Genomic DNA, 22,405 nt, shown 5'->3' with positions numbered 1-22,405 from the left:
TACAGTAGCAGAACAATACACAATGGTAGCTGGGCCTCTGTAAAAATGTAGGTCTCTCTCTAGCCCCTCCTTGTGAATACCTTAGCTGGTTTTAGCTTGTGTTTCTGTGTTAGCTCCAGCCTAGAGAAAACTTGCCCCAGAAACGATGCTATCACCCTTCTATCACTCTTTCTTCTCCCCACAAATAACCACACTTGAAATCTTTTTTGCATTAGGTAATGTTAGCCTGTTGCCACTGTCCATCACTCCACCTTCATCTGGGAAGCAGACAAGTTTTATCTGCTGCAAGAAACTTCTCTCTGCACTTTGCTTAACTTTTTCTGCTGTAAGCAAAAGCCAGAAGCTCTCTCCACACACAAGAGGAGGCATAACTCTTGGAAGAGCTGGTAACTGCATTCTCTGGAGCAACATCCACCTCTACTGCCCTCTGTGCTTTGCACTCCACTCATAAGTGGGCCTCCCCCACCTTACCCACTGTCACTTAGAAATAGCACAGAAGCACAGGCGGAATTTGATTGAGTGAACAAACTTTGTCTGCTCTTTTACATTTTATTTCTCTAGTCGTTGGACGGTTTTGCTCCACGTGTGTGTAAAGAAATGGCTCATTCTAAGCACACCAGCCCCAAATGATTGCTTGTTAATTTGTGCTTGGGGTTATTTTGCTTGCTTTCCTCTCCTCCCGAGGGATGCTGGTCTGGTGTGATGATCCTGGTGTGCCACCTAGTGATTGGACTGTTCCCTGTCACACATCATTTGTCAGGGGTGCTGAGTGCACATATTTTGGTCCCATTTGCCCATGGTCACCTGGATTGCAGGTAGCCTGTGGCAATGCCTTCAGCCCCTCTGCTCCGCTCAGTCTGTCTAGGCAGGCAGGATGAAACTGCTCTGCTTTCTCCCATGGTCTACCTCATTTATCACATCTTTTCCATTGTAGTATCTACCTTCCTTCAGATGTAGGCAATAAACGGGCACAAACCATTTGCTGATGTGCTGGCTGCCAGCTTGCAGGTCACTCATGGCCATAATCTAATCCACCAAGCAATCTTTTGCACAGCGTGTAAAAACTTAGCACTATATACATGGCAATCAAGTGCTGTTGGGGAGTCTAGACAGTGTTCAAAGCTCCTGTGGCACGAGGGATATCATTGCAAATATGAGCTGCCCCAGCACTGTATCACACCTCATAAAACAGCTTCTGAACCATTCAGGCAGACCAAGGCGATTGATGGTACTAAGGCTGGAGCTGAGGCCTTCCTGGGAGACCTTTGTGTGTGCTGCTCACTGCCCAGGTACCCACAGGCACTGCAGGAGGCTGGTGGGGTGGAAGGCAGGGAAGCACTCCCCAGAGCAGAGCATCAGAGCTGAGCTGGTGCACAGGCAGACTGACCTCCACTGCACTCCTGGAAAATGTCCTCCATTCCCACGTGCAGCTCCCCAGACACCTGACCTCCCGCCTGATTTCTGCAGTCCCCTTAGGCATGGGAGTTGTGAAGAAACACCCCTCAGTTTACAAGTATCTTACCAGGGCAGGTTCAGACCCTCCCAAATGTTCAGTTCAGCCACCTGGGTGCTGTGTGTAGTTGCAGCAGTGGTGTGATACACACAAGTGCTGAGAAGGGACTGAACTTTATTACTGGACTTACTACTCACCTGCTATGAGTCATGCAGCAAAATTATGCTGCAGAGGTTGATAGCTGCTAAGTCAGTAACTACTGTCTCAGCTGCCCTACAACAGAAACTCAATTGCAAGTAGAAACAAGGTGATGAGCAAACTGACTCCCACAAGCAGATGGAGCGGTTAATAAAAGGTGAAGTGTAGGAAGTCAAATTTTATCAGTGTAGAACTGTGTGGGAGGTCAAGGTAAGCAATTAACTCTCCTGAAAACCTGAAGGGTCCTTGCTGTCCTTGTAGGGCAGCCGTGGTGAGGAGTCTCTCTGAATGCTGTGAGCTTCCTGATCACAAACTTTTTTCTCATTCCCAGAGCAAAGGTCTGTCCAGGCAGGCAGGTGAAGCTGCTGCCTGGAGGCTGGGTCTGGGCTGTCAGCAGCTGTGAGTAGATGATGCATCCCAGCCACATCCTTCCTCTCTTAGTGTACTTCAGGCATCCTCTGGAACACACAGGTTCTGTCTCCTGGCTTCTTTTAGCAGTTTCTCCTCTGATTCCACAATTAATCGTCCTTTAGTCTAGAAGCTTATGAGAGTCTGGTGAAGTGGGTTTATCCTCTGTTTACAGACCGCAGATCTCACCAGAGGATTGCAAGGCGACCTTGCATGTGACAGCAATGGGGAGAAGTGGTTATTTTGTTCAAGTAAGTGTAAGGTTTGATTCAGCCTTAAGTCATCATTGCTAGTTAACCATCCCAAGCAAGTATGTTGTCTTTCTGGCTGGGGAGCCCATAGAGGTGAACATGCAGAGATAACCTTCCCCTCCTCACATGCCACAGGCCTATCTCTCTGCCACAAGATCCAAGAGGGTAAGAGGTACAACCTTACTGCTGGCCCCTTGTTTTATTGCTCTGCAATCCACAGCAATAGTTTGGTGTTGTCTTTTTCTCTTCAATTACACTATTAAAGCAAAGTGCTGGTGTGAAGGTGGGGGCTCACTCACTATATCCAGTGCTCAGGGGGATTTCTGCAGCAGGATTCTCACTGCTGCAGTCGACATCTTTAGTTAATCATGACTTCACAGTCAAATATTAGAAGTGTGGTAGCAGAATCTGTGCCTGTTCGAATAGTGCCCATGGCAGGGGTTTATACAGGTGCAGTGTAAGTAAGAGGGTTAATGTGGACACTTCTGGGGCAGGAAGCATCTCAGTTGGAGATGGTGCCAGTGCTTATGAAGCCTTTCCTTGAAAGGGAGGACCCTGTTTCCTCTTATTTACCCATTTTTTACTCTTATTTATTCCTTTAAGAGAAGAGCTTCTGCCTGTACCTGGGCAATTAGTAGAGAACTGCAGCACGAGCTGGGGTTTCATTGCTTTTAAAGAGAAGCCAAATGAAAGGAGAGCTCATACTGTCTTGGCTCTGCCAAGTGAGTCAGTAGGACTCTCACCTGGCCTATGGGGAACAAGGGTATTAGACTGAGTCCTTCCAAAATATCTCCTGAGGCCTGGAAATGCAGGAGCTGGAGGCCCGACCATGTCAGGCAGCTTGTGTAGGAGGCTGTGGCACAGCTGCCTGGGTGTAGCTGCAAGCTGTCCTGTCCCAAAACATATCAGGCAATGAAGCAGCAGGCTCCAAGCCAGGTGAGTTGGGGGACTGAACCCCACTTTCTTGGAGAAGTGACCGTATCTCCCGTGCATCATAGACACAGCAGGAACTGGAAACCTTAGTTTTGCTTTTAGCCCTTTGAGCTTAGGTGGTGGGAGGTGCGAGCGCTAACCTCTGCAGCCTCCTGAACAGCTCTGTGGCTGGCCTGGAGGCTGCCAGCTGCCACGAAGCGGAGAAGAAGGTGCAGCTGTGGATATGGTGTTCCTCCCTGGATAATAATGCTGCAGGCAGGTCTGATACCTTTGATCCTTCACCCAGCCATAGGGGTGTGGTTGAAAAACGTACCCCTCCTTGTCTTCCTCCCGCTCAGAAATGGTGACCTTGCTGAGAACGCACAGATCTTCTGCATGCGTAACTTAATATGCCGTGGCACGGGACAGTGCAGAATAATAACTTATTACCACCGTAAAAGGACACAGTGCTTCCCGAAGAGCTGGGCTACTCCCACTGCAGAGACAACAGATAAGGAAAAAAACCCAGAGGAATGGAAGACTTTGCACGGGAAAAGCAAACAGGAATGGGGCTACACGGTACTGAAAGATTTCTCTGCACGCACTCTCTCGTTGCATGCGTGTAGCTTCTCCTGGGGGGTGCTAGAGGAAAGGATTGTGGAGAGGATGAACTCTCCAGCCGGGAGGAAGGCTGGGGGTGTGGGAACAGGAGCTCTGGAGGTTCAGGAGAGCCTGAGGAATGCTTCGGTCCGGTCTGCGCCTCCTGCTGCTGGGCATGGCCAGAGCCGAGGTGGGTGTTCGGCCGCGCTGTGGGGTTTGCCTTCCACAGCCCAAACTGGCTGCAGTTTAACTGGGAGAAAATAGAATGATGTTCCTGTCTTGCAGATAAGAAGAGGAGAAAGTGCTCTGGACAGGGACCGAAGGCACAAATGTAATCTAAGCTCATCCTCAAGCTGCCCTCTTGCTGAAACACCTGGCTGTCTACCTGGAAGCATCATTAAGCAGGTGAACTACGCACAAGTGAACACTCAGCCTCAACGTGAGGAAGGAATGAAGAGGCAGAGCTGGTGCCGGTCGCCGCCGTGCCCGGGGGCTGCAGGACGGGCTGGCGACGCGCCAGCTGCTGCACTGCTATCGGGGCAGACACCCGGGTATCGGGGCCGGCAGCCGCTGCTCGGCGGCTCCTCAGTGCCGGCTTGGAAGCAGCAGAGTCCACAGCTTCGCCTCTCTCCCGGGAGAACGCCCCTTCGCCTACGAGCCGCCGCAGCGCTCTGGGCTGTGCTGAGAAGGCGCAATGGCAGCGCCCGCCGAGAACTACAACTCCCAGTGTCCTTTGCGGCGCAGCCGCCCGAAAGGCGCATGCGCAGCGGGCTCACCTCGCGCGAACTCCGTTTCCCGGGAGGCCGAGCGCGAGGCCCTCGCCGCCTCCTCCCCCAGCCTCACTGCTGCTCGCGCCACCGCCTCGCGCGCCGTGACGCGACCTCTGGCGTGGTGACGCGCAAAGTGTGTGCCCGCCATAGCAATCGCGGCCGCCGCGGGGTGTGCGGGGCCGAGCGCAGGGGCCGGGGCAGCGGCGGCGACCCAGCGGGGCATCGGGCAGGTACGGGGCGGCGGGCGGGAAGGGGCCGCGCCGCCTCCGCGCTTCCCCAGGGCTGGGCCTGGCCGGGCCGGGCCGGTTGGCGGCCGTGGCCTCTGCTCCGGGCAGGGGGGAACGGGTCGCCTGAGGCCCTGAGGGAGCCGCCGGACGGGGGCGGGTTGGCCTGCGCGCCCCGCCCCCGCGCTAGGGGGCGCCCTCCGAAGCGCTACTGAGGCGAGGGGCGGTCGGGCCCGGCCGGGCGCTGCGCCGCGTCCCCCCGCGGCCTGTCAGCCTCCCGGCGGGGGGGCGGGCCTGCGCCGCGCCGGCCCCGCCCGCCCCGGTGCTCCGCCGGCCGGCCCGCCCCCTCCTCGGGGGCTCTTCCTGCGCCGGGGCCTGCGAAGGCGCCGCTCCGCGCGGGGTTCCGCCGGGCCTGCTCGGCGATGGAGGCGGCTCTCCGGCGTGGGGGGGCCCCGGCCCGCTGTGCTGACCTTTAAACCCTCGGTTGGAACGGGCAGCGCCGGCGGTTGCTCCCGTTGGGTGCCGGCGAACAGGCCGCTCCCGCAAGGCGCGGTGCGGGCCGGGCCGTGCTGCCGGCCGGAGCCTGTCAGAGCTGTCACCGGCTGCGCTCCCTGGCGAGGTCGGTCCCGCTGCTCCTCGGGGCACGTCGGGTCCTCGTGAGTTTTCTTCCCAGCTGTGTGAAGAGGAATTAATTGATGTTGAAATGGAGCGGGTTTTTTTCATTTGTTTGGGTTTTTTTTTTACTTTCCTTTATAGACAGCAGAAGTTTGTTCTTCTTTTCTCTGCTTGTCCTGGCAGATCAGCACATAGTTCCAGGTTTGTTTTGTAAAAGCAGAAATTCCAGGAAACTAAATGACTTTGTTGTTTTCTCTGGCCTTAAAAATATTCTACCTGTAAAAAAAATCATTTTTTTAAACAAATAATTAAAGTGACATCAAGAATATGTTCTGTAGTAACAGCTAAATTTGAGTTCTGTTAGGGGTTAAAGTGGGAAGTAGAACAAACAAGGACTTCCCTCAGAGCTTCAGTCATGTGTGATGCCAAAGCATGATTTTATTCTCCAAGGTTCTGAAGATTTCGTGAGTTTGTGGCATACTTTCTTCCATAAGTGAACTTCAGTGTTGACAGTTCATTATGCTTCAGCATTAACTTCGGCATGGCAGTGTCAGACTCAACAGGTTTAGGCAAATAGCTGTCTGGCATCTCATCCTTTTAAAGAACTGTGATGAGAAAGAGATTTTTTAATATTTTTTTTTTTAAAAAATTCTTCATGTTAGAACATAAATGTAGAAAACATACAGATTTGCTGATTTGCTTGCTATCTATTTAACTGGATTCCAATTAATGAGTTCTTAATTTTTCCTTATGGGATGATATTATTATATTAGAATTCTCATCTACGTTATGTCCTCACCTGTGCTTAGAATCATGTTTAGGAACAATATGAAACTTGATTATTTAAGGTAGGTCAGAGTGTAGTTATTAGAATTTGAGTTGACTTTATACAGGTGGGTGTGCAAATCCCCTTGTAATTTTTGTCCACACCTGCATTTAAATGTGCAGTCTTTCTACAAAGTTGGTTGTTGTTGTTATCCCCTAAGGTATAATTTTTGGTATTGTTATGTGGCTCTTTCATTTTACATTTAAATTGTTAAGGTATAGATATGTGGTTGTTTCCCAAGTAACCAAATTGTTGGTTTTCAGATTGTACAAATAGATTTATTTTCACCTGAGATGTTTAATACTTTAAAATGCCTATCTGTATTGAAATCAGTGCGTTTGGAACCTCAGAATCCTTTTCGTGAGCACAATACAAAATCAATAAGTGAATGACCTGTAGTAGTGTTTCATTTGGTATGCCACTCGAATATGTCAGGGAACAAAACGGTGATGCTGAACTGCTTGAACTGTACTGTGCACTTATCAGGGTTTTCAGTTAGAGGTCTCTGGGACTCATATATCTTGGTTGTTCAGATGTGTCTGACTAAGGTGACTCAAGCACTGAGGTGTGTGAGGTTTCAAAACATTGAGCACTTCTAGGTATGTGTCTGGATGCTTCTTTGGGTTTCTCTCTTCTATCAAATTTTTACATCTAATTTCAGAAGAGTAGAATGCTCACAAAAACTTTGCTATGATATTGGAATACTAAGTAGTGTTTAATATTAAAGTGATACTGTGTGCACCACTGTGCTGAAACATGCATATGAAGATTTTCAGTGGGAGTGTTCACAATGAGTTAAGGTTGTAAATATTTGTCTTTCTAAGTCAAATCCTTTGAAGTGCTTCATGTTTTGTTTATATCAGTTCTATTGATTCTAAATGTGATATTTTGACAATAGCGATGTGTAGAAAAAATATTCCATTCCTTAGCTTATTAGGTATTTTAATTGAAATCTGTAGTAGGCCAAGATTGTAAAAACTTATTTAAAAAAAATTAAAACCCCCCCATGGATTTAAATCTACAATGAGATAGCTGCTCCCTGTTCTGCTAGTTACTGGAAAGCGATTTAAGATTGAATTTGTTCACTAGCTTGTCCAAGGGAAATGGTGAAAGTCAGAGTTTCTCTCACTGGTCTTCTCCAACAGACTGGGTGTATTTCTGACAGTTACAGTTCGTACCATTTATGATCTTGTCCTTTCTGCAGAGTTCTTAACTTTGATTGATGATGGAGTTCTTGAAAAAAGTGAGCACAGAAGGCATTTCTTTCCTTCTTGTGTTTAAAAAGTCATTCATCTGCCATAATATTGCATTCACATATATTTTACTGCTAACATGCTTTAATATGAGAGCTGTGGAAGTAAATGCTTCTGAGGTCATTTGTGTTGTTGCTGTTCTTTGTGTTGCCATCTAGAATAGTCAAATTTATGTGAATTGGTTGGGAGGGATAAGCCTTTGGAATAGGTGGGATGCCTTGGTGAGACATATACTTTAATTGCTGTGCACCTATAGAAAGAGTGGTGTTTTTGTGTTTTAACTTGATTTCGGGAAAATAGTTGCATGTCAGCACCAGTTATTTAGCCCCATAGTGTGCTTTAAGTAAGTGGTAATACATCAGGTTTTAGGGACAGTGTAGATTTTTCTATATTTGCTTAGTTATGGTATAGGACTGGATGTCCCAGAGGGCAATGGGAGCAGTCAGTTCCTGACTGAAACTTTGACCTGTTGCAGGTATTGCTGGACCTTTCTTATTTTCTAGATGGAATAATTAAAGGTTGTTAGGGGGAATAAACTATTCTTCAGATTGCAGGAGGGCCTGTATATGCCTTATACAAGCTCTGGGGTCACAAAGCACTTTCTTCTGTGTCCCTTAGGTATAGGATGAAGGTGGAGATGTCTGAAATGGTTGAATGCAGATGCTGTTAAAGCACTTGCATTCTGAGGCTCAATGGATTTGTCCGAATGTTTATATGTGATATTTAAAAGCTCAGAAGTGCTGCTGGCAAATGTTCTTGAGTTAAAGAAATAAGGAATAGAGCTTAATGAGCTTGGAGTAGTTTTCCCTTTCAAAGATGTTTCAGGGTGTGTGTGTTTGTACAATCTCATTACATTTTGTTGCCCGCATTTAGGTAGCGTTTTTTCTGAAGTGATTTATGCATTTGCATCGAATTTCCCAGTCAAGTTCTGTGATGAATGAATAATGAATGCTCTAGATAAAATCATAATTACTTGCCATTTAGAAAACATCATCTTACTTTATGCTTGCATAGGTTTTTTGTTAGCATATGCTCATTTCATATACTACTTATCAAAATTGTGTTCTTCAGACTGGGGGTCATGTAGTCACAGATTTATTTTTCCATAGTCTTTGAGTGCTGATTTTTGTGCGGTTTCTGCCAGTTTCATCTTCAGCCAGGTGATCTTCGCTTGTTGTCTCCCATTTAACTAACCAGTCACAATACATTAAATTCAGAAGCACCTATGAGATGGGAGGTAGAGCTGTTCATCCAGGCCCTGAATGCAAAAAGGTTTTAAGCAAATTAGAGGAATCTAACACTCAGGTGAACATTGTGATGTTTTTCAGAATTGTGCTATAAATACTTATGGAATCTGTGTTGACCTATGGTTCCCTTTATAGTCTGTCATTTGACTGATTTCTGAATACGTATTTCAGGAGTTGGTGTTTATGTAATTGTCTTAAACATATCTGTATTTAACATTGTTTTGGAAAGTTCTTTCTCTGGTCATTTATGACAAATGGATATTTAGTTTCATGACAGATGTGTGGTTTTAGATGTAGAGGAATTTCTTTTGCTTTGATTTCTTTCCTGTACCGCCCCCCATCCTCTCCCCTCATCTTCAATACACGGTCAATTCATAAATTAGGATTAGGTATCCCTTCTTCCAGAAGCGACAGCTCTTCACAGTGATCACTGTCTGTCAGATTGGAAACTAAGGGCATGGTGATATTTTGAGACAGATTGTAATTGTTTGGTCTGTTAGTTTTTCTAGCAGATTTTTATCAGTCCGAAAGAAATTGACACCTGGAAATCTAGAGGTTTAAACAGAATCTAGAGGGATTCTGTTTCATCAAATCCCTTCATTAGGTATCTTAACAAGTCACTCAGTACTGTCCAAGGATCTCACTTTTGTGGATGGGAAGGTAAATCTTCTGTCAGCTGCTGTCTTGCAAGTAAAGGCTGATCAGCCTGAAGTGATTCCTCCAGTGCTGCTTCCTGTGATCTTTCTTCCTTTTTGCTGGAGCCACTGATGGTCCTTGGAAACCTTGAACAAGCAGTGATGTGGTGACCTGCCCCTTTCCCAAACTACCGCTCTTATGGTGCTTCTTCTACTGCCTGCAGCTACTCAGTGCTGCTACCTTCTGCCCCCTTGGCAGTGTGAGGCTAAATGTGAATCTTCGCACTTTCACTGCTGTTTGGAGGGTCTTAAACAGGAATAATGATGCTGATCATAATCTCGCTGCCCTGGCTTTGTTGTTTCTTGAGTAAATCTGGGAACAACAGCAAAGGACTAACTCAGGTCTGCTTATGGAACTGAGGCAGATTTTTAAAAAGCTTCCGTACTGAACACACTTGTGGTTAGGTGTGCATACTTGGCCCCCATAGTCAGAGTTGTCATACACCAGTTAAGACTTGTGTTGAAAGTGTGTGTGTTCATTCTTTATTCTTCAGGCAAAGGACCAAAAGGAAATATCCAACTTTGAAAGTGAAGTACAGTATTCTGTCATTAATCTTTTTTTCACTCCTTGTTGCTGAGTATTTACTTGCCTCTTCCAAATGGCTTGTGATCTTTGGTTTAGGTTATTTCAATGAATACAGTGAAACTGTGTGGTATTTCTTCTAATTTTTCTGCCTGTTTTTGTTGTTGTTGCCTCTGCCATAGGCTAAGCCATGACTTCAGGATCTGGACATGTGGACTCCAAGGCTGAGCTCACTACTTTGCTTGAGCAGTGGGAGAAAGAACATGGCAGTGGGCAAGACATGGTCCCTATTCTCACCAGGTAAGATATATTAAATTAATTTCTAAATCTGAATATCTGAAGATACTTGACAGCAGCTTTTGCTAAGTTTTTACTTGAGTTTTTTGCATACCTGATCATCTGTTGGTAATTCATTTTGTTTGGTCTGGAAGTTGAACTATGAGTATGGTATTTACATACACAGAATTTCTGCTAAGAAATTTATATGGCAAAGTTCTTACCTAGACTGTCTCTGAAGCATGAATTTAATTCTCTGAAATAATGGAAGTCAGGGGAATCACTAAATAATCGAATAACTTTGGTATCTTCACTTGAAACTTGTAAAACATTGATCAAGACTGAAAGCTATGAGGATGTTCCATCAGAGTGGTGGTGTGAGTTTTGTGATTGTAGTAACATTGGTCAGATTAAATGAAAGGGGGAGAGTGGCTCGTTGGATGAATCAAGGGGATTATATTGAGAAGATTTAATGAAGCTCATAAAGCATGTTAAATCAAGTTTTAAAATTTTACTTTAATTTTTTTAAAAACTGGATGTTGATTAACTGACCCTGTATTGTATGTGTAAGGAAAGTATTGCCTGACCAATAAATTGTTTCCAGGAGATGTGCAGGTACTAGTAGCACCATTAATTATATGACATCTTCTATTACGAGACAAACATTAGACTTATAAATTGCATTTATGGTTTCCCAAGCCAGGGAAACTGATATTACTCTTACTTGACAGGAGATTCACAGAAATTCCACCCAGTTTCTCATGTCTCCGCTGGCAGACCTGTGACCTGCCTACTATATGCAGAAGGAATTACTACACTTGTACATTGAGAGCAATTCAGGTTTCTGTACTGCGCCGCTTTGTGTTGTTGGGTCAGACAAGTCAGTGCACAGACTCTGAGCTGGCACTGGGTGGAAGTAACAGGAATCTACTGCAGCTTTTTTGCACAGATCTGTGCCGTGCCTCACCTAGTGGGCACAACGGTTTTGCTCTTCTTACTACATTTTAAAAATAGCAGCACGGAACAGGGAGAGGAGCAGCAGAAAGCCAATCCTAAACACTTGAAAATGAGTAGGTCTCCTGAAAATCATGAGACTTGTTTTGGTGTATCTTTGTGTATTGTCTGATTTGTGTCTTGAAGGAAACATATGTGCTATTTTCTTGCAGGCATAACAGCAGAAATTTACTATATTCTAAGAAATTTTCTTATGTTTATAGCAGTCTGACACTTCTTGCTTCCCCTCAGCTCCTTGAGTTCCCTACATTATTTATCCCCAGACAAGTCTGATAACTCTTGGTTCTCCAGGGTCTCTTTGCAGCAGGCAGAGTGGCTGAGATGGGGAAAGCTTGGGTACTTTGGCTTTAGTGGAGATAATACAGATTTAAGGTAGATAGCAAGGGTATCTACAGTCTCTGGCAGAAGTTGGATTTGCAGTGCTTCAGGTATCAATGAAAGCTGTATGTCTGCTTGGAGTGGAGGGTTTTGGGTACATCGTGGGTTTAAAAGAATTTGCTAGGAATCTTCACCAAGTGGAGGTTGCATTAGCTGATGTCCTGAGGCAGAATAATTCCCCTGCATATTGTTTTGGACTTAAGGCAGAGGAAGCTGTGGTCATACTTGTTGGTGAGTGACGTTTTTCTACTTCCTTCCGCCATCTGAGCTAAATGGAAGAAAACTTCCCTGTGTGGATGAGGGCCCATTAAATCTAATGCTGAGGTAGCACCCAGCATGTGGTGGTGTGGGATCCTGGAGCATCTTACACTGCTGCAATCTGTTTTAAAGGCTCCTGGGTTGCTCATTGATGCCAAATAATGGCATAGAGGCATATTAAGATGGATTTATATTATGCCATTGAGATTGGTGGGAGTCTTGTATAGTTGACAGACTTATACCACAGCCCCTTCCTTCCCTGCCACCAAGGTGGGCTCAGTTTGTGGCAAGTGCAAGTGAGGTTTTGACTAACTTTCCAAAGATGATTGCAAAGACAGTCATAAAGAGAAAAAATAGTTGTTAGTGGGGGAAAGAACCTCTATCTCTAGGTAAAACCTATATCTTGTCTGCAAACTCTGAAGTGGTAGAGAAGTGATAGAAGGTCAAGTGAACGAAGGAAATCTCAAAACCTGAATGAAAGTTCAGTGTTTTTGTGAACTGGTTTTTGTTAACCACATGCCTGTGTTATTAGGCAGGAATGAACTTGGTTAGGTATTTGACTCTTCTATCACTTCAACTGAGAATTGACAAAGCTGTTGATCTAGATAGATCAATCCAAGTCACTTCACAAACCACCTTTGTACTTATTAGTTAAAAGAAGAGTATTATAAGCCAGCTTGTTTTAAGCTTTTTTTTTTTTTTTAATAAATAGTAAAGTGGCAGTGCTTTTTTGTTTTGGTCAAACAATTGTGACTAATTATCTCAAAAAAGCCTGTAAGTGGTGATTCACGTGCCTGTTTCATCTAGGCTGTGATAATGTTGTTGTCCCTGAAACTACTTGGCAGCTTCAGCTGGCATGCTGTTTGGCTGCCTACCTAAACAGGACGGACTGATGAGAATGTTATGCTCACTTTCCATGCTGCTTGTCTGTCCTTTCTGGCACATAACCAAAATGTTGATTATCACCTAAAAAGACCTGACAAGTCTAGGGTGCAGCTTCTGAACTCCCCATTTGTCTCAGTTGTCTGTCAGCAGGCACTCCTTAAGCTATTCTCATGGAAAAAAAAATGAGGAGCTGGCAGTGAAGTATTTAAGTAACTTGCTTTTGCCAGAAATTCATGAGAGCTCAAGCTGTGCCACCTGTTAGCAAGGGACACAATTTGCATCTCTTCACATTCAGGCTTACCAAGAGCAAATATTAGAACCCCACAGAATAAACAGTTTGCTGAAAGGTAATTGTCAGATCAGAGACAAGCAAGAAAGTTCTCTGCTCCCTCCTGATAAGCTAATTTACTGTTCCTGCAGCCTGGGCAGGCTTGTAACATCATCCTCTGTCATATCGGCAAGTCCGTGTAGTTCACGGAGACTCGTCTAAGTAAATTTTTGCCTCTAATTGTCCCTGGGAGCACAGGATATTTTCTGGAAAGCAACAGGAATGGAGTAGAAGTCAGTGGCATTCTGTAAGGGAAATCCCCCATGAAAGACAAATATTTTTCCAGGGATTACTGCAGCCTTCCAGGAGTTTTCCCTCCCTGAGATACTAAGACTTTGTTTTAAGATGCTGTGCTGCACATATATTCTGCATCCCACGCTAGGGCTCTGTAGAGGGGAGGGAATGAGGCCGATTTTACAGGGTGTTTCAAAAAGATGGACCCAATTTAAATCATGTTGCTTTGAAATTGGGTCCATCTTTTTGAAACACCCTGTATATCAAGGAAATAAGAGTTAATTTACTATTTTTAAAATACTACTCTTTATTTCACCCCAAACTGCATATATTTTTGCTGTAGCATTTCATGGAGAAAAACAGTGGATGACTATGGAATTATTTATTGCTTGATGATGAGATAGTCTCCCTCTTCTTCATTTTGTTTAAAAAAAAAAAAATAATAATTCCCTTACTGCTTATTCTAATGAATTAGAGCATAGGATTCTTTGTGTCTGCTGAGGCTACATCTCTGTTTAGGACAAGGCATAACTTCAAAACAGCCTCCATTATTTTTTTTTTTTTTTCTGATACAAAGGAACATTAATGTATTTTGAAGGTCTATGAATAGGGAGCTGGCTCCTTGTCTTATCCATTGTGGTAACTGGCACATGCTAGAAAGTTAAGTGTGTTTTGGAGCATAGTGAAGGGGGATGAGATATTAGAGGCAAGTGTCTTTTCACACCCCTCTATTGTGGACAGTCTGAAACCAGTACTGTTCAAATGAAAGTTGATGAGGTGTTTTACAGTACTTTGACAAACAGGCTATTGTGAAGAGCTGTGTACTAGGAGAAGACTGAGTGTGAATTCTGCTTGTTTAATGTTGTTCCTTCTGCAGAATGTCTGAGCTGATCGAGAAGGAGACTGAAGAGTACCGCAAAGGAGATCCAGACCCATTTGATGACCGACACCCAGGTAGGTTGTCCGGAATGGGTTTGGCAGGACCAACTCTGTCCCAATGGATACCTACTAATTAATATTTAAGCGTAAGCAGTTTTTAGCCTGAATGTGTCCACTGTCAATCAAGGTCTGATCCTGCTTTTGCACTGGGTATTTGTGGTCTGTAGTGCTGTTATCTGGCAATTTTGATGGTTGCTGCAAGATTTTGAGGCCCTGGGTAGAGTTTTGGGAAGGTGTTTCAGAGGCTATTTATGACATATGGTATGATCATGTTAACAAGTTGTAGTTAATGTGAAGTAGTAGTTGTTAGATGGACAGAGAAGACAGTCTGTCTCATTATTTTGAATTTGCTGTTAAGTGCAGTGCTTTAGAATAGTTACATATAGCCACTGATTTTTTTTTTTTTTTTTTTTTTTTTTTTCAACTACTTAGTTCCAGGTTACTGGAACAGTTTGCAGAATGACTATTCCATACTATTGGACCACTGAAATGTGTTGTGGTCAGAATTCTAGGGAGGTAATGCCTACTAGAAAAAAATGATATGTTGGTGAATAATTCATGTGTTTTTTTTCCGTACTTTTAATTCTGATAAAGGTCCTGCTAACTAGAATACTCCACAATCAGTTTGAAGATAGCAGTTGAGTATTATTCTTGACATCTCGAGACAGGTAGTTCAGTCTTTTCCTGTTTCTCCCACAGGTCGAGCGGACCCAGAGTGCATGCTTGGTCACTTACTGAGGATACTTTTCAAGAATGATGATTTCATGAATGCAGTAGGTTTGCTCTGAGAACTGTATCTGTCAATTCCTGACACCTTATGGTTTTTGTTTACCCTGTGCTGATTGAGCTCGGAACTTGTTTAATATTTATTTTATTGGCGTAGGGACTACCTCTTCTGCAGCAGTGGTTTTTAAAATAAGTGTGACTTGTTTGCCACTGTTAAAGTAACTCAAAGAAAAGGGAGTTCGTCAGCAGTTTAGGGGTGCTGTAGTATGTGTGGTAACAATTGAATTAGTTCTTCCCAAGGTTTATCAGTCTCTTTAAAGAAAATGTAGCTCCTCTAATACAAGTTTGAAAGCATAATTAATTTCTGTAATGGAAATTAATACCACTAATTCCAATGCCTTGTTTCTGACTACTTGGGAATGCTGGACTGCTTGTAGGAGCAGAGTATGTCAGCTCTAGAAGGCTCAGGCAGAGGATTAAGAGGTGGAAGTCTGGCTTTCCTCTTGCATTGCTGTTCTCTAACATAATAGCTAGAATTTTTGTTACCCTCACTTCCCTGGAAGCACCTGTATTAGTACACATTTCTGTAAGGATTCTGACAGATTAATTGCATGTATGTTTCTGTTTTAAACTGCAAGTGATAAGCAAACATAGATGTCGTTAAAAATGTGTGGGTTTTATGTTAATTTTTATCAGCTATTATCTTTTTGTGTTTACACTGTTACTAAACTGTATTTGTTTTTAGGCACTTGTCTTTACAAATCAGTTCAAGATAGATGTTTAGTCAGTGGACAGCAGATCAGAGGGGAACTGTGTTTCTGTGAGAAGTGATTTCAACTTCTGAGGCACTGGAGGGAGCAGGTTAAAGGCCAGTCATCTTCAGATCCAGGGCTTGCATGCTGACGTTTCTTACTTTATCGTTTTGCTGCTGTGGGAGTTGTAAGGCTTTTACTGCACTGGTTTTGATCAGAGTTACATTTCAAGCCAATACTGTTCCTGATCTTCTCTAGCTAGTGAATGCCTATGTGATGACAAGCAGAGAACCTCCATTAAACACTGCTGCCTGCCGACTTCTTCTGGATATCATGCCGGGACTGGAAACTGCTGTTGTCTTTCAGGAAAAGGTATCATCTTTACTAAAGCTTGGGTTTTAAGCTTGGTGGGTTATGTACGCCAACTGTTCTTTCCATAGGAGCAGCCAGTAAAAAAACATTGAAATTCTGTCTCTGGGAGACAATCTACTCAATATTACTAATGTTTTGGGGCTTTTTGATCTTGGCTTGTTTAACTGATCAAATCTTGGGTATTTCACAGCTTTTAAGTTATAATGGGACTGATTCAGACAGAGGAGCTGGAACTTAATGTTTTGGGAAATGTTATAATTTGAATTGTTATTTTATAGGCCTGTGAATGGAGCAGGCTGTATAGAACATAAAGACTTGCAATAGGAGTCTTGCCCAGTAATCCCCAGCTACAGCAGAGTGATAGCATTATTAGAGCTAAGTGATAAGCAAGTCATACTTTAACTAAGCAGCCTAAAATCCACATACTTTGTGTGGATTATCTGGAACTGTGACGGACAGCTGAATCAGACTTCGGTATGTTGACAAGTGTGGTTTTCTGAAGGAATGCACAGAGTTGAAAGTGAGCAGGTGTATTTCACTCCTGAGCCCAAGTTTCCTCTTCAGAAAAACATTACATTCATTTTTTACAGAAGTTTGGCAATCAGGTAGTGCTTTATATAAAATTCTAAATTAATTAATTTACTATTGGAAATATGGATATGAACTCTAGAGCATGATAAAAGGAAGGAATAATGTGCTCCCTTTGTGAAGGACTGAATTTAATTTGAGATATTTTTTGATCTGTTCAAAGGCTAAGGCTGTGAGACTTTGATCCAGGCAAATTAAAGGAAAGCAATAGCTCCCTATTTGTGGAAGATATAGCTTTTTTTCAGAGACTGAATCTCTCTGTAAATTAAAATCAAATGTTTAAGTTAACTTTTGCACTTAAGGAATTTTTTTCTTTTGACTTGAGAATATCCATCAGTGATTTAGAGGAAAAAATAGAATCTTTCATTCTAACCCATTGTCTTTTAATTGACTCTTTTAATTTTAGTTAACACTTATCCAGCCTTGTTAAGGAAAATTGCATGGTGGTCTGTGCTGACTTTGTTACTATTAAAAATATTAAGAATCTTTTACATTAAGATTTACATATGTATAGATCGGTATTCTTGCATGCATTTCCCTGTTCTCCAAACATTATGGATTTATGACTATGTTGATAATTGTTCTTTTGGTTGGTGAGTAGTCATTAGTATAAAGAGTTTCTCTGGCGCCAGGTAGTGTGCTTATTTCAATGACTTTTCAATTTAGCCTTTGTAAACTTTGGCTACATTTCTTACATTTCAGTAAAATTCCATTCTAGTTGTTGTAAGTTCAACTTGGATTCTTTGAAATCTGCAAAATTGCTGGGGATTGAAATGATTGAAACTTAGAGGAGCTTTAGCTGTGTTTCTTTGACTAATCAGTTTACACTGTAGTGTTTTGCCACTTCCTAGGCAGTAGGTTTGCTGTCTGCTTCAGAAGATATATCTGATGCCTGGGAATAGTTTTATGCAGCTTAAAATGTTTGGGGGCTTGGGAGGGGGGGTTGTATGTTTGGTTTTGTTTTTTTTCCCCTCCTCCTTCAAGCTATTTTTGCTTTATTACATGATTGGTAGGAAATCTAGCCTGGTCATTACTAGGGATAGGGAGAATTGTTATCAACAGATGCTTTCGCTGGGACAAGAAGTTAAAAATGAAATATAACTGTTGGAGTTGCTTTCTTATTTTCTTCATTCTAGGAAGGCATAGTTGAAAATCTCTTCAAGTGGGCGCGAGAGGCTGATCAGCCACTACGGACGTATGCAACAGGGCTATTAGGAGGAGCTATGGAAAACCAAGATATTGCTGCAAATTACAGGGATGAGAACTCACAATTGGTAATGATCTCTCAATCACTTTCCTTTTTAGAGGGCAGATCCCTTTACTTTTTTTTTTTTTTTTTAATTTGTGGGGAGCTCACATTGATGTGTTTATAGATGGATCTTACAGTAGTTATAATATCTGCAAGTCAGTAGCTCATGCTTTCCATTGTTTCCTGACAATGCATTTGCTGAGGTTGGGGCGTGCGGCCTGATTCTTCTGTTATACCAGTAGTGTTAAAAATGGCAATAGAAACCTAAGAAGTCAAATACTGTACTTCTTAATGGGCTCATATTCATAACTTCCTTAAAGAAAAATTTTCAGAAGCTTTACATCTGTAAGTATCACATGTTTTGACTTACATACTGGACAAGGATTTTAAAATGAAAGGTAAATCGATGTGGGGACAACTTACCATGAAATTGCATTAACTTCTATTGTAAACGTTTCAGCAGTTTAGTGTTGATCCTGTATGATGTTTATCAGCAACTGAGATGACTTTCAGAAGAAGGTAGACAAATTTGTCTCCCAGGACAGTGTAGAGTGTGGTGAAGCATAAGGTGAATTCTACTTCTTGCACAGATAAGGCCTTTAAAAGGAAAAGTGTGGCCTTAGGTTTTGTGGAACTTCAATTTGTCCGAGCTGCTGCTTTGAAAGGGAATGTTGCCTTTGCTCTAGGCTGGGCAGAGATGATGAGGAATGGTGGAACATCCTATGTGGTTCCAATATGAGCACCAATATAGCTCATCTGCTCTTAATGGCTTTTAAGCCACTTCTTTCTCTTCCGGGAGACTAGATGCTGATATTTTAGAATGAAAGTAGCTGTATGAAAAAGGATTCAAGTTTTCTTATTCACTTTGAAATCATTATTTCTCTGTGCAAGTGTACAGCACAGCTTGTTGACACACTTTATGCTGTGGAAGTGGTTACATGACAAGAAAAAAAATACGGTCAATGTGAGATGCATGACTAAAGCAAGAAGTGTATTCTTATGCATGCTTCTTTGTGAAACAGGTGGCTTTGGTGCTTCGGCGGCTACGAGAGTTACAGGTTACTGAAATGACTACAAAACAAGAAAACAAGCGTCCCAGTCCTCGGAAAGTGCCGTCAGATCCTCTGCTGCCTCTAGATGAAGAGGCTGTGGATATGGATTATGGGGAGATGGCAGTAGATGGAGAGCAAGAGGAAGTACCTGGGGATATGGAGATCTCCTTTCATCTTGATTCAAGTCACAAGACCAGTAGCAGAGTAAACTCTGCTACAAAACTGGATGATGGGGGACTGAGAAAAAGCAAATCAGGGAAACAGCTTGAAAGAGACGGCTTCCGGAAAGCCAAACAAAAACTGGGCTTCTCTACTTCAGAACCAGAGCGGATGTTTGTGGAACTGTCCAACAGCAGCTGGTCAGAAATGTCCCCATGGGTGATTGGCACTAATTATACGCTTTACCCTTTGACTCCCGCCATAGAGCAGAGGCTAATTCTTCAGTACCTGACTCCCTTAGGGGAGTACCAAGAGGTGAGCCTATGAAGGTGGGAGGAAGAACTCTGTGCTTGAATTCTCCTGACAAAACTGAATGGTACTGTGAGGAAAAATTTGTAGAACTGTTATGTTGCTCTCTGATATTTCCTGATATGACTAACATCGGTAACCTTTCCTGAGTTGTTGATGACTTTCAAATTGATGAAGTCATTACGCCAAGTATTACCCAGTAGGTAATAGTCAAACCTGAATGTGAATGTAACAGGTGTGTGGTCTAGTGGTTGGAGCATGACACGAGGAATTTTATTCTGGTTTCTGTTAAATGTAGTGATATTTTTTTCCTTTACATGACACAGGACAGTCTGTTTGAAATGCAGACATTTTTTCTTCTTTCATCTGGAGGAGGTGATAGATTGCTGTAATTAAAAGTCTGAGGAAATAATGTACTTGAAATTCTAAATGGAGTGGTTTGTATAACCTGTGCTGTAGTTCTGACGAGAAATGGCAGTGCTCGTGTTATACAGATGCTTTGAGAGCTGTTAGTACTTCCATGAAGAAACTACTTGGGCAGTGTCAGTTTTATCAAAGGCTTTCCTTTTTTTTTTAACCATAAAACTCAAGTTAGTGTAGGTCTGCAGACCACCTTTATCTCAGTTTATTATTTTTTTTAAAGTGGTTTAACTTAATTTGAAATAGAGCAAAGCAACACCATTTTGTGTTTGTGTACATGTGTGCCTTGCTTCTGTGAGAGCCAAATAAACCATTATCCCCCTAATACCTCACATGCTGACTGGATCATTTCATATGCCAGCAGTAATAGGATATAAAAATAGGAATTAATACTATAAAGTTGTTACACAAAGAATTATGCAAAGGGTTTTGGTTTGTTGCCCTGCTCTCCTGTTTTTTTCTGTTTAGTTATTGGGTAGTTGTCTTTGCACAGATGGAAAGTGGAACCTATCACCAGGGTGGTATCTGTGTGGACTTGCCATAGCTGCATTTGATGGCAGCTGTAATGCACCTTGCTGCCGTCAGCAGGTATATTACAAGAGGTCTGTTAACCGTTATTGCTTCCTATGGATGGAGCTGGTTACCACTGACCTCTCATAACAGGTATCTGCCAATGCGGGAAAAATGAAGGGGAAAACTGAAGGTTTGAGAGAGTAAAAACCAAACCAGATCTTGTTTCCTGTGAAACATTCAGCTAGTCTCCTATTTTTATTTTTCTCAGCTGCTACCCATATTTATGCAACTGGGATCAAGAGAGCTGATGATGTACTACATCGATTTGAAGCGAACCAATGATGTACTGCTCACTTTTGAAGCCCTTAAGGTAAATTACTTTTGTAATGCATGAAATGTACTGTAAGCATTGTAAAAGCATTGAATATATGTCTGCTGTACGCGTCAAAGGGAAATGTTCACCTTCTTTAGGCTTATGTATCGTGCAGGATTCCCTGGGACAGGAATTGGCTCTCACTCAACTTGAATGCATTGTGGTTTTGTTTTTATAACTCTAATGTTTTTAAAAAGAAAAAAAAAAAAGCGGGGGAGGAGTGGGCTAAAAGATCTTAATTTTGCGGGAAGCGCCCTTAATTTCACCACCCATCTGCCTATCTGAAGATGATAAAAACTCCTTTTTCTGTCGAACACTTGTGTTCCTGCTGCCCTTAGATGGCATTCCCAAGTTGTTCCACTGCCTGTCATCTCAAGGGACATTTGTTATGAGTAACAAGCATAAGTATCTTGCTCGCAAAAGCCCCAGCATGACAGCTCTGAGATTAATGTTTGAAATACAATAATTTTGTGTGAACAGACTTTAGGTTGCCTCCTAAAGGTACAAAACCACACCAAATAACCTTCTTGAAGCCAAACCTGCAGTGCAGTAGCACAAGTTATATTCTTCTGTGTGGTCCTTACTTCTTTCACAGTAGCTTCTCTGCCTCTGGGCCTCCAGTATCATCTTTCTCTCTGTTTCATTGTTGTTTGTCTGAGGATTTATTTCCAAGGAGCAGTGTTCCTACAAAAGGTGTAGTTATTTCAGTTGGGAGTGGGTGTGGTTTACAGTAGTTCTTACTGCTTCCTCTTAAGGTGTTGATAATACAGAAAAGTGTACTAAAGTTCAGTGCAGCTGCAGACTTTAGTTTTAATAATAGCCTTTAAGCTTCATGTAAAATTCTTCTTGCCAGTAATATGACTTTAAGTTGGCCTATTGGATAATTTCAGAGTTGCTCTGCTTTTCTTGTTTCTTTTGCAGAATGTGTAAAACAGAGTGATAGTGCCTTTTTTGGGTTTTATCATTGGGATAAATACTGCATTCTGCAGTTCAGTATAATGTGAGGAGTAAGAAATAAGGTGGACAAAGCCTGGAGCACTTTTTATTTCTGTTGTCTGTTTTTCTGTGGGGAAGGGGATGGAATTGATGACAGTTTGAAGAATTCCAGACTAATCTGCTTGTATCCTTCCTTAGCATTTAGCATCATTGCTGCTGCACAATAAGTTTGCAACCGAGTTTGTTGCTCATGGAGGAGTGCAGAAGTTGCTGGAGATTCCTCGTCCTTCCATGGCAGCAACAGGAGTCTCCATGTGCTTATATTATCTGTCTTACAATCAAGATGCCATGGAGAGGGTAAGAGGCATTCTTTTACTACAACTGCAGTGATTTCCATTGTTTCTTAGTGTTTCTACCTATATTCAAACAGTGAATAAACATCTCCAAAAGCAAATTTTTATAGAGGCAATAGTAAGTATATAAATAATGGTGTATTTGAGTGTTTTGTTTCAAGGCTGTGAATTTCAGTTCCTAGGGAACTAATTGAAGATCAGTCTTGTCAACCTTGTTTCAATACTTTCATGACCCTTTTCATTCTATGATATTATTCCCTCTTTGTCTCGGGGGAAAAAAAAAAAAAAAAAGAAGGAAAAGTGTCTCCATTTTCAT

The 22,405-nt window shown here is 42.7% G+C and overlaps 1 protein-coding gene across 2 annotated transcripts in view; it reads left to right on the top strand.

Moving 5' to 3' along the window:
* The first annotated feature begins 4,697 nt into the window (after positions 1–4,697).
* The window catches only part of DCAF1 (DDB1 and CUL4 associated factor 1), a 49,625-nt gene continuing 31,917 nt past the window's right edge, over positions 4,698–22,405 (top strand). The window contains exons 1-9 of one of the 2 annotated variants that reach the window (XM_082060200.1): positions 4,698–4,822; positions 10,158–10,275; positions 14,226–14,302; positions 14,987–15,060; positions 16,024–16,137; positions 17,862–17,999; positions 18,997–19,500; positions 20,696–20,797; positions 21,935–22,093. In XM_082060200.1, the coding sequence (XP_081916326.1) occupies positions 10,166–10,275; positions 14,226–14,302; positions 14,987–15,060; positions 16,024–16,137; positions 17,862–17,999; positions 18,997–19,500; positions 20,696–20,797; positions 21,935–22,093 (1,278 nt within the window). In that variant the 5' untranslated portion in view covers positions 4,698–4,822; positions 10,158–10,165. Of the gene's footprint in view, positions 4,823–5,204; positions 5,436–10,157; positions 10,276–14,225; positions 14,303–14,986; positions 15,061–16,023; positions 16,138–17,861; positions 18,000–18,996; positions 19,501–20,695; positions 20,798–21,934; positions 22,094–22,405 lie in introns of those variants that run through there. The other variant, XM_082060201.1, reaches the window with a different exon arrangement.

This window comes from Streptopelia decaocto (assembly GCF_964273445.1).
Source record: "Streptopelia decaocto genome assembly, chromosome: 8".
NCBI classification, from domain to species: Eukaryota; Metazoa; Chordata; class Aves; order Columbiformes; family Columbidae; genus Streptopelia; species Streptopelia decaocto.
Note: the sequence above shows the minus strand (reverse complement) of the source record. Positions and strands in the feature narration are given on the sequence as shown.